The sequence below is a fragment of the Cicer arietinum genome, chromosome 2 (genome assembly GCF_000331145.2).
Source record: "Cicer arietinum cultivar CDC Frontier isolate Library 1 chromosome 2, Cicar.CDCFrontier_v2.0, whole genome shotgun sequence".
Lineage (NCBI taxonomy): Eukaryota > Viridiplantae > Streptophyta > Magnoliopsida > Fabales > Fabaceae > Cicer > Cicer arietinum.
In genome coordinates this window covers 1339636-1352216 of record NC_021161.2, presented here as the reverse complement: position 1 = coordinate 1352216, position 12581 = coordinate 1339636, and the positions used below count along the sequence as shown (strand labels likewise).

Sequence of the window (12581 nt, the reverse complement as noted above, 5' to 3'; positions counted from 1 at the left end):
ATATATATATATATATTAAGATAAGATGAAAAAGATATATACATTTCAACTCTATACAAATACTATGTATGTTCCTAATTATAAGAAGAAGAAAAATATCGTTAAATATAAGCTTTTATACAATCTATTAGATATATTTATTTATTTTTCAAATATAATCTTAATTTATATTATTGATTTGTCTTTAAATATAAAAAAAATATTATCAATACATAGTATCCAAAAAAAGTATTTTAATCATTTTTCTATATAAAATAAACATATTAACTTCATTAAAAAAAAATTCTTAGAGTTATGTTAAAGTGAATCAATGAATTAATTCATCAAACTGAATAGTCTCAACTCAAGGAACGCACGTTACTTCAATCAAAATTCATTTTTTTTTTAAAAAAAAAAAAAAAAAAAAAAAAAAAAAAATTCTGCTATAAATATTGTGAACCCTTTTTCTACATGATTAACTGTTACAATTTTTAGTTTATTTTTTTTTTGGAAAAAGCCAAAAAAAACCAATTTATGTTTTCTTCCTCGTCATGCCTCCCTCAATTACTCTGCCAGCTTTCACGTGATGAAAGTTTATATATTATTATATAAAAAAAGTTTATATAATACTCTCTATTATAAAATAACTATTGTAGTAGTATTTGACAATTTTTCTATATATTAAAAATATGATAAATAATAATAATTTTATTAAATTATTTTTATTAAATATCAGTATATTATATTTTATTATAAATAAAATTTACTCTGTGTGACACATTCATTTGTTATTAGATAAGATATTGTGCAAATTACTTAAAAAATTTATTACTTATTTTTTAAATATATTTTTTATTAATATTATAATTTGATCTTACAGATCGATCTACAACCTGTACAAGTTGGACCATCATTTAAGTCTTAAAATTTTGTAGGTTGAAAATATTAATTATTTATAATTAAGTTTATAAATTATTAAATTTCTTAAAACTATTCAATAATAAAATATAATATTTTGATACGTATCTATATATAAATAATAATTTGACAAAAAAAATTATACTAACAAATGTTTTAAAGGTGCTTAACATATATATTTATTAAAAAAAAGAATCTATTAAAAATAACACACTTTAGTATTTCGAATCAATAAATGTGTAACTTTTTTATTTAAGTATCTCTTTCTTAAATGTTTTCGAGATACTTGTTCACAATAACTGTACCAACAACTTTTATACATAAAGAGCAGATATGATCTTATTAATAGAAACATGAGGAGTAGCATTTAATAAATTAATAAGTGAGTCAACATTTCTAATATAAAAGACCAATAAAATGAACACTTTTATTTCTAATAAAACTAGAAGTAATAATATATTCTATTATTTGTCTTATACATATTAAAAAAAGATTAACCCTTCTATTAATTAAGTTGCACAACTTCCAATCGTCATTAATGACGCTTTTAAAGATTCATTGTTATATTATATTAAATAGTCAAAAGACTAAAAAATAGTAAAATTACTATACACACCCTCCTTATACTATATCACTCCACGTGTTATAATGAACGAATCACTCAAACCAAAACTCCTCCACCCTTTTTATTGTTTCACTGTCCCCACCACTACTCACACCCCCCCTTCCCACTAACTCTTCCCTATAAATTCCCACAAAAATGTTACAAAATTGAATAACAAGCAAAACTATATTGAAAGCTTGTGTTGGAACAAAGTACAAATATATGCATAGTAGTCATAAAATTAATATTCTATATTTGGTTGTTTTTTAATAAATAAATAAAAAAGGTAGTGTCAAATGGGTGGTGGTGATCACAAAAATGTTTCCATTGTTAGCAAGAAGAAAAAGAAAAATGGATCTTTTAAATCCATTTTCATGCATGCTGATGTTTTAGATTGGTTTTTCATGGTTTTTGGTTTGCTTGGTGCAATTGGTGATGGCATAATGACACCTTTGGTGTTGTTTATCACAAGCAAAATTATGAACTCTCTTGGTGGTAGTTCTACCACAACAAGCAACAATTTTATTCATAACATCAATAAGGTTTTTTTCTCAATTGAGTTAATATCTAATAAACAAACTTCAATCTTTTCTCTTCCCTCCTTTTCTGTTTCTCAAAAGAAATAAAAGACTCTATTATGACAAATTTAAGTGTATAAAATCATATATATATATATATATATATATATATATATATATATATATTTGTAATATATGCTAATAGTGCAAGTTTTTATTATTTTTTATAAAAATAAAAATAAAAATAAAAAAACAGAGAATTTCAACTTAATTTCTATTCTCTTTAGTCAAATCTCAGCTTTTAGATTAATCCAACAGAATTGAGAATATATAATCATTGGATTAATTTAATTTGATTTAATTAATATACTCTCAATCATTGGATTAATTTAATTTAATTAATGAGATTTTGGTGAAGAAAAGTGAGGAAATGTAGATTATATATATAAAGAGAGCACTAAAGAAAATAAAATTAGTCTTATTTGGTTTAACTTTATTAACTTTGTGATGCAGAATGCAGTTATTATGCTATATTTGGCTTGTGTTTCTTTTGTAGCTTGTTTTCTAGGTGAGTTTTTCAATTTTGTTACTAATTTTGAGTTTTACTTGTCTATATGATACACAAGTATATATATTAATATTGGACCCTTTTTGTCTTGACTTTGTGAGGAATTTCAGAGGGTTATTGTTGGACAAGAACAGGTGAAAGACAAGCTGCAAGAATGAGAGCTAGGTACTTAAAAGCAATTCTTAGACAAGAAGTTGCATTCTTTGATTTACATGTTACAAGCACATCAGAAGTTATCATCAGTGTCTCAAATGACAGCCTAGTAATTCAAGATGTTCTTAGTGAAAAGGTATAAACAAAAATTACTTTTATTTAAATGTTTTTTTTAATCTTTTATTTTGTTCATTTACGATTTTAGTCCTTCAATTTTTATAATTTCCAAAACATCTCCACCATTAAATTTGATATTTATTTGTAAAAAAACTCACTTTTGACTATTTTGTTCCATTTGTTACGACTTTAAAAAAAAAATTAAAAACCGATTCAAATAAGCTATTTTTAGTAGTTTTTTTTAAAAAAATATTTTTTATAATTAGTGTTTTTGTAGAAGAGATTATTATAATATTCTTAACATACTTATAAATATCTATTAAAAAATTTGAATGGTACATATGAATATGAGTTGTTATAAAACCATGGACCAAAAATAAAATAGGAAAGTTCTAAAGGCTTAAAACTTCAAAATGCATAGAGATTAAAATAAACTTTAAAATTTTGTAGAACTAAAAATTATATAACCCTTTTTAAAAATAAAAAAATTCATTGTATTAAACAAACACAAAATAATTTCTTTTTTTCTTTAAAATCTCTTAAAAATAATTTATAATTTATTGAATACTTAAGTAACTTTTTTATAGTCTATAACCAAAAGACCCTGTATATTTTCCAATTTATATGAAAGAGGACCAAAATTGTGAATAAAATAAAATAAATGGACATAAAATACATTTATTTTGTATAACAAGTTTGATTTCTTTAATTACATTTGTGACATTAATATTTTGTTAATTAATTTCTTCTAACTTGATCAAAACTATACAGGTCCCAAATTTTTTGATGAATGCATCTATGTTCATTGGGAGCTACATAGTAGCATTTGCATTGTTATGGAAACTTGCCATTGTTGGTTTCCCTTTTGTGCTTCTACTTGTGATTCCTGGTCTCATGTATGGAAGAACTTTGATGGATTTAGCTAGAAAAATCAAAGAAGAGTATAATGAAGCTGGCACAATAGCAGAACAAGCAATATCTTCCATAAGAACTGTTTATTCCTTTGTTGGTGAAAGCAAAACCATTGATGCTTTCTCTAATGCTTTACAAGGATCAGTTAAGTTAGGATTGAAACAAGGCTTAGCTAAAGGATTAGCCGTAGGAAGCAATGGTGTTGTTTTTGCAATTTGGTCTTTTATGTCTTTTTATGGTAGCAGACTGGTTATGTATCATGGTGCTAAAGGTGGTACTGTCTTTGCAGTTGGAGCTTCTATTGCACTTGGTGGATTGTAATTACACTTTTACCCTTTATCTCATTTTATTCAATTTCATATTATTTAGAACAAAGTTGAATTAACAACCGGAAAATTATTTTTTGATAATTCAACTTTTTTTTTAGTGTCAGCTCAAATATTTCGTACAGACAGAAAAACATAAAGTTCGTGTCTAAATGTTAGATACGCATAAATTGTGTATCAAATTCAATTTTTTTGTCTAATTTTTTCATTAACTTAACTTTTTCTATTAGTATCAGTTCATTTTATATTTTGTGAATTTTATGTTTAAACATGGTTTTAAAAATGGTATGTGATTGTGGTTATGGTCGTGTCATCGTGATTTTTAAGTTTCAATGACCATAAAGGAGACATTGTCAATAATATTTGATTGTGATTCTTAACGGTATCAAGGATTTTTACGTAATTGTGATTTATATTTTTTTTGTTAATTATATATATGTTTTATTGTGTGACAGGGCTTTAGGAGCTGGTTTATCCAATATAAAATATTTCTCAGAAGCAAGTGTTGCAGGAGAAAGAATACTGGAAATGATAAATAGAGTTCCAAAGATAGATTCTGAAAACATGGAAGGAGAGGTTATAGAGAAAGTATTGGGAGAAGTTGAATTTAAGAATGTTGAATTTGTGTATCCATCAAGACCAGAGAGTGTGATCTTACATGATTTTTGTCTAAAAGTTCCATCAGGTAAAACATTGGCATTAGTAGGAGGAAGTGGTTCTGGAAAATCAACTATTGTATCACTTTTGCAAAGATTTTATGATCCAATTAGTGGAGAGATATTTGTTGATGGAATTTCTATTCATAAGTTGCAACTTAAATGGCTTAGATCTCAAATGGGATTAGTAAGTCAAGAACCTGCATTATTTGCAACAAGTATTAAGGAGAATATACTTTTTGGAAGAGAGGATGCTACTTATGAAGAAATTGTGGAAGCTTCTAAAGCTTCTAATGCTCATGATTTCATTTCAAAATTGCCACAAGGATATGATACTCAGGTTAGTGCTATATATATATTTGGTTGCTTTTGTCATTTTGATATTAAACAAATGCATCTACGAGTAAGTAAAATTTTTCTATTAGAAAATAATGAAAGTGTAAAGATAAAATGATATTTTACAAGTATATTTAGAATATTATTAAAAGTGTATCTACACACATTTAGAATTTTTTTTAATTAGGGATGAATTAAATATGAATTTTTTAAATGTCATTTGTTTTAAATAAAAGTCCGTAAATTATAGACTTATAAATTTTTGGAACTTATTTTTTATGGAGAAACTTTATATAATATTATATACATGTATACAAAAAAAATCATTCAAAAGTATATGTAAAGACTAATAAATGTGATTTTTTTCACAAATACTAAAAATGAAATTTCAAAATTTTCTAAAAACTAAAAACTTATTTAACATTCGTTTTAATTTATAGTTCCATTGTCTTTTGAAGCATGATATTGCACTAAAATGCAAATAAATGTTGAATGTGGCAAGTTATGACTGCAATTTAGAACTTTGGTCAAGACTTAAAGACAAAATAAAGGGATTAATATTTAATCATAAAATTCTAATTAAAATTGTACTAAATATAAAAGTAATATCAGTTTAAGTTTCTTATGTTCTTTTAACTTTTATTTTAAAACATTATGACTTTTCACCCATGTGGCCATATATATATAGATGCTAACAAAATGAATGACAAGGAAGCCATGAAGTAAGTGGCATGAACAATTCTGTGTTTTAATCATTAAGTCCATTCATGTGAAATGTGTTACAACAATTTAATAATTGTATTGAATACAAAAACTTACTATTTACTAATTTGGTGGTCCACGTATATGAAGCACCTTATCACTCCCTTCCAATTTGCATGACTTCAAATAGCTTTTAGGAGACAAATCCATTAATGGCCAACATCTATCTTGACCATAATTTTCTATCAAATTATTACCACATACATCACTTTCAAAACAATATATCTCAATATACAACTCCTAACTTTATAATTGATGAATAAAAATATATAAATGATGCATTGAATGCAAACTACCTGAAACGTAATATACATGGACATCAATAGTTGACATTCCCTAATTAATTATATAATTTAATGACTTTTTGCAAATTAATCCTAAAAAATTGTTATATAATAAAAAAGAATTGTTTGTTTACTATTACAGGTTGGGGAGAGGGGAGTTCAAATGTCAGGAGGACAAAAGCAAAGGATTGCGATTGCAAGAGCCATAATTAAAATGCCAAAAATTCTATTGCTAGATGAAGCAACAAGTGCACTTGATTCTGAATCTGAACGAATTGTTCAACAAGCTCTAGACAAAGCTGCAATTGGACGAACCACCATCATCATCGCTCATCGTTTATCCACTATTCGAAACGCAGATATCATTGCCGTCGTTCAAAACGGCAACATCGCCGAAACTGGATCTCATCAAACCCTTATTCAAAACGACAATTCTATTTACACCTCCCTCGTTCGTCTCCAACAAACTAAAAGTGATCAAAACGACGACGTTCCTTCTATCATTAATAGAGACCACGTGCGAAACACGAGTAGTGGTAGTACTCTCGTCAGTCGTTCAAGTTCTTTTAACTCAATGACACGTGGCAATGATGATATTGTTCTTCCTAATAATAATAATAATAACCAAGTTGTTGAAGAAATTGTTAATAAAAATAATAATAATAATAATAATAATAAAATAGAGGTTCCTTCTTTTAGAAGGTTATTGGCAATGAATGTGCCAGAGTGGAAGCAAGGATGTTTGGGGTGTTTAAATGCGGTTTTATTCGGTGCGGTTCAACCCGTATATGCATTTTCAATGGGGTCGGTTATATCGGTTTATTTTTTGGATGACCATGATGAGATCAAGAAGCAAATTAGGATTTATTCACTTTGTTTTCTAGGATTAGCTTTGTTCTCAATGATTGTAAATGTGCTTCAACATTATAGTTTTGCTTATATGGGAGAGTATTTGACAAAGAGAGTTAGAGAAAGAATGCTTTCTAAAATACTCACTTTTGAAGTTGGATGGTTTGATGAGGATCAAAATTCTTCAGGTGCTATTTGCTCTAGACTTGCCAAAGAAGCCAATGTGGTATGTTCTCTTCAAATAAATTTATTTTATTTCAACAGTTTAATTGTTATGCAGTGTACTACGGTGGTAATTGTCTAATAGTATAAAAAAAATTATCTTGATATGGTATAGTTTATTTCTCTAACTTATTATTTTTTTTATTCAAATAAATAATCCAGGTAAGGTCTTTGGTGGGTGATAGATTGGCTTTAGTGGTACAAACCATATCAGCAGTGGTAATAGCATTCACAATGGGACTAGTAATTGCATGGAGGCTAGCCATTGTTATGATAGCAGTTCAACCAATTATCATATGTTGTTTCTATACAAGAAGGGTTCTTCTTAAAGAAATGTCAAGTAAATCCATTAAGGCCCAAGATGAAAGTAGTAAAATAGCTGCTGAAGCTGTTTCAAATCTAAGAACCATCACTGCTTTTTCATCTCAAGATAGAATCCTGAAAATGCTTGAAAAAGCCCAACAAGGCCCAAGTCATGAAAGCATTAAACAATCTTGGTATGCAGGTATTGGGCTTGCATGTTCACAAAGCATCAATTTTTGTGCTTGGGCTTTGGACTTTTGGTATGGTGGAAAACTTGTGTCTCAAGGTTATATTACTGCGAAGGCATTATTTGAGACTTTTATGATTTTGGTAAGCACTGGAAGAGTTATTGCTGATGCTGGTAGCATGACTACTGATCTTGCTAAAGGTTCTGATGCTGTTGGATCAGTTTTTGCAATCCTTGATAGATATACTAAAATTGAGCCTGATGATTTAGAAGGTTACAAAGGTGAAAAGTTGGTAGGAAAAATTGAACTTCATGATGTACATTTTTCATATCCAGCTAGGCCTAATGTAATGATCTTTGAAGGATTCTCAATTAAAATTGATGCCGGAAAATCTACGGCTTTGGTTGGTCAGAGTGGTTCTGGAAAATCAACAATCATAGGACTAATTGAGAGATTTTATGATCCACTTAAAGGAATAGTGACAATAGATGGTAGAGATATAAAGTCTTATCATTTAAGGTCATTAAGGAAACACATTGCACTTGTGAGTCAAGAGCCAACATTGTTTAGTGGTACTATAAGAGAAAATATTGCATATGGAGCATGTGAGAAAGTTGATGAGAGTGAGATTATAGAGGCTGCAAGGGATGCTAATGCTCATGATTTTATATCAAGCTTAAAAGATGGTTATGAAACATGGTGTGGTGACAGAGGAGTTCAACTTTCTGGTGGTCAGAAACAAAGAATTGCAATAGCCAGAGCTATATTGAAGAATCCAGAGGTGTTGCTTCTTGATGAAGCAACAAGTGCACTTGATAGTCAATCAGAGAAATTAGTGCAAGATGCTTTGGAAAGGGTTATGGTTGGAAGGACAAGTGTGGTTGTGGCTCATAGGTTGAGTACTATACAAAATTGTGATTTGATTGCTGTTTTAGATAAGGGAACTGTTGTGGAAAAAGGAACACATTCATCTTTGTTGGCTAAGGGATCAAGTGGAGCTTATTACTCTTTGGTCAGTTTACAAAGAAGACCAACCAACATAATTGTTGATTCTTCAAATGAAATCAACTAATGAAACAAGATCAAGTTGTCACGTTCGAAGGGACAAGATAAAATGAAGAATGATGAGGTTGTTGTAGTAATAGGTGTGAAAAGCAAGTTGAGAAGAGGCTTAGGATAATTTGTTGTCACTTAATTTTCAGAGTTTTCTATATGCTCAATCATCAAAATTGATGGTCTATAATTGTGTTAATTATTATCTATGTTTATATTGTAATATAGTTTACATCTTGTAGTCTTTGGTCTCTATATCCTAAGATTAAAATCTTGAAAATAAGAGGAGTTAGGGAAATGAAACTTATTTGCTAATAAGTCTTGTTTTATCCCTTATGTGCAACTTGTGTTAATATGGTTAATGGTTAATGTCAATTTTGCTTGAATGTATATATATTGGTGTAGAATAATTTGAATCACAATGTTTCCTAACAACTTGGTGTAAAAGTTTATTTCTCCTATGATTACCAAGTTGGTATAATTTATGTAACAAAATTATCATTAAAGATGTTTTTTTTTGTCATTAGTAGTACATCAGTTAATAAGTCTAATAAACTAAATAATTGAAGAGACAATATGTCTTTTAACAAGTCTTTAGTTTTTCGACAGTTTCAAATAACCTAATATTTTAATGAACATTCTTGTGAAACTAAGAGTGAATGAGCATTATTAGCCAATAACATTCTTATTGCATGACCATCCTAAAAGAATATGAAAATGTCAAGGCCTTACAACAAAGAAAAGATGGGAATGGGCTCTTATTTGATGACTTTGTTAACATACAACAACCATAATCCTAAATAAGCACTTTTTGTCATGCTTAGGTTCAAAATATCTATTTTTTATGATTAGAGATGTTAAATAAATAAACCAAATCGAAAAATCTGATTTGTGATGTACCATTCACAAACTAAATTGAACTAGTTTATTTTGTTTTGATTCGTGAACTATTTATCACTAATTGATTTTTTTTTATATAATTTAATTTAACTTTTGATTTTTTTTTTCAACCGTCTTAATATTCAGTTTAATTCAATTTTTTGAATTTTTTCTAACTATTCTAATATCAATTAATAATAGCAATTTGACAAAATTTGATTCCGTTCGAAAGTAAAAAATCAGGGCAGTGAACATTTATACTAACTCAGTTTGGTTTGATTTGAGGCAGATAATTAACATTTTAGTTTGGTTTTACTGAAGTATTGTATTTTCTTTCTAAACCAAACCACTTTACAAAATAATGGCTTCAATGCTTTCAGGAAATTGTGGCATAAGCACTTATATTAGTACTTAGATGTATATACAAAAATAAGTCATAAGCTTTTTTCAGTCATAAGTCATAAGCTTATTAATAAGCTCTTATTTAAATTGTTTGACTTAAACGCGTCCTCATTGTCAAAGTTGCTATAAGAGATAATGGACTGATGTCAATGTTGCTTTTCTTTTTTCTTGCTAATTTTGACATGAAATGATGAAACTATAATATATATAAGAGTAAGGGCTTTCAGTGCATTAATTAAACAGATCAGGATATACAAATGGGCCAACATCCAAGCCCAATTTTGATGATGTCGGGCTCTAAATCTAGGCCCAACATGATGACCAGTTCACATCATCTTATTCCACATTAATTAGATTTCACAACAACAAAGTTATAAATATAGATATATTAAAAAAAAAAAAACCTTACGGTTACTTTACTTAAAATATTAGATATAAAAATATATATTTCTTTGGGCAGATATCTCGGTCTCACTTAATCAATATATTAAAAACTCAATATATTATTTTCTTAAAAAATTATTTTGAAAATAAAATGAACAAAACATTAAAGAAAATGAATGGCCTAAAAAATAAATTATCATCACGAACCAACTCTCGTGCATCACTCACAAACTTGCATTGACCGAAATTCATTGAAACTGATGTAAAAATCAACCAGAATTATATATAAAAATTGTATACTCGATTTTAAATGGTTTGTCAAAATTGAGTCAGAACCACTCATACTCAATGTTTAGCCCTACATTTAGATTGCATGAAGTAAATAATGCATGTAAAACCAACTTATTACTACCTCCGTTTTTAAATATATGATTTTATAAGTCATCAATCAACTCTATCTCTTCAAAGATAAACTAATATAAAAATTTAAATTATTAACAAATTTAATATTACTATTAACTTTTTTAATTCTCATTATTTATCAAAAGTAGTTTTACAAATGGAGACATAGATAATCCTTTAAATTGTTTTACTTTGAATACAAATAATTTAATCTTCATAAAAGAATCCTTATTCCCTATACCACAAACTCTAACATATCCAACTAAAATTAAGTTAAAAAATCAACATCTCTTCCTAGTTGCTGCATAGGAAAACATTATATTATATCTTAGACAAATAACTACTCCAAAATGAACAATGTATAATAGTTGATAGAATTTATGATGAAATCAATGAAAAACTATTAATCAAAATGAAAGGAAATTTTTATCACAAAAAAGGTGAAATGAATTTTATAAAAAATAATACACCAAAAAATAAGGATACAAAAATTTCAACTTCTTTTTCTCCTTTTTTGTCACTTAGAGTATTCCAAGAACTACAAGAGGTGTTTTTGTAAATAGTTAAAATTAAAATAAATGGGTGAATTAAAAGGGGGCCATGGATCCAAGCCAACAACAACTGACAACAAAACATTAACGATAGAAAAATAAATCTGCTAGATTTGCAAGACAGAGCAACATCAACAAAAGAGGGACAGCCTCAAAAAGTTAAACTATATATGTGAGGCTTACATTTATTCATTTATTTTAATTACAGTCATTAACTATTAATTGTTTTATTTGAATTAATGGGCGATTAGTTATGTAAAATTAATTATATAATTTAAATTGTTTGATTTTAAAATAACGATTCATATTATTTATAATGTGCACCATAATTATAAGAAATCAAGGTCTAACATTTTCTCTGACTTTGAATATAAACAAAAAATTTATATATTTTTAGTTTTAAAAGATACTTAGTAATATCAAATGTAAATAAATTTGACTATTTTTAGTATATATAGTGATGTGGTTGTCAAAACATTTCTTCATTAACATAAATATTATTTAATTAATAATTCTTTTATATTAATTGAAAAAGTTTCAAAAATTACATTTTTGAGAATGCATATATTTCTTATAAGATGAAAAACATTACTTGCACTAACTTTAATCTTTTAACAAGTATGAAGTTAATTACATTTATTTATATTCCCTTCATCTCATGATAAATATTTTTTAGGTTATGGATACTTCTTAAAAATCATATAGGGAAAGTGCAGGTCACATGTTGTCAACTTCCAAAGATTGAAAAAATGCAAGCAATCGCTATATACCATGAATGTAAGTTGCTGCAAAGGAGCTCTCTAGTTGCAAATTGCCATTATGCAATTTCACATGACAAAGACATAGTATACAATCATGTAGTTAGGGTTTTCTGTATGTCTAATCAATTAAATTTAAAGTAGATTTTTATTTTAAAAATTCAAACTTTAAATAAGTGATATATTTTAAGAATAAATAAATAATTTAACAAAACAAAAGATCCTAATTTATATCAAAAAATGCAAAGACAAATTGGTACAAAAGTTAATTGAGAATAAGATTATTAATCAGAGTTTTAGTGCAAAAAGTTTTACACTTCGAGTACATACCACAGATCCAAGTTAGTAATGAATATAAGTATAAGTTCAGGTCTGTTTTTGAATCTCATGAACATGAAAGATCTATTTTTCTTAAAAATAAAATAAAGATAGATTTTTTGAGAATACATGCAATATC

The 12581-nt window shown here is 27.3% G+C and overlaps 1 protein-coding gene across 1 annotated transcript; it reads left to right on the top strand.

The window, feature by feature from the left end:
- Positions 1-1658: 1658 nt before the first annotated feature.
- On the top strand, positions 1659-9101 carry LOC101501233 (ABC transporter B family member 15-like). Its single transcript, XM_004489295.4, has 7 exons — positions 1659-2043; positions 2533-2587; positions 2698-2876; positions 3629-4086; positions 4551-5091; positions 6276-7208; positions 7367-9101. Exons 1-7 carry the CDS (start codon positions 1798-1800, stop codon positions 8765-8767), a joined length of 3813 nt encoding a protein of 1270 aa, XP_004489352.1. The 5' UTR covers positions 1659-1797; the 3' UTR covers positions 8768-9101.
- The last annotated feature ends 3480 nt before the right edge of the window (positions 9102-12581 follow it).

Coding starts and splice junctions, on each gene's coding strand:
- LOC101501233 (XM_004489295.4), top strand. CDS start 1,798: ATGGGTGGTGGTGATCACAAAAATGTTTCCATTGTTAGCAAGAAGAAA. Junction 2,044..2,532: donor TTATTCATAACATCAATAAG/GTTTTTTTCTCA, acceptor TTTGTGATGCAG/AATGCAGTTATTATGCTATA. Junction 7,209..7,366: donor TTGCCAAAGAAGCCAATGTG/GTATGTTCTCTT, acceptor TAAATAATCCAG/GTAAGGTCTTTGGTGGGTGA.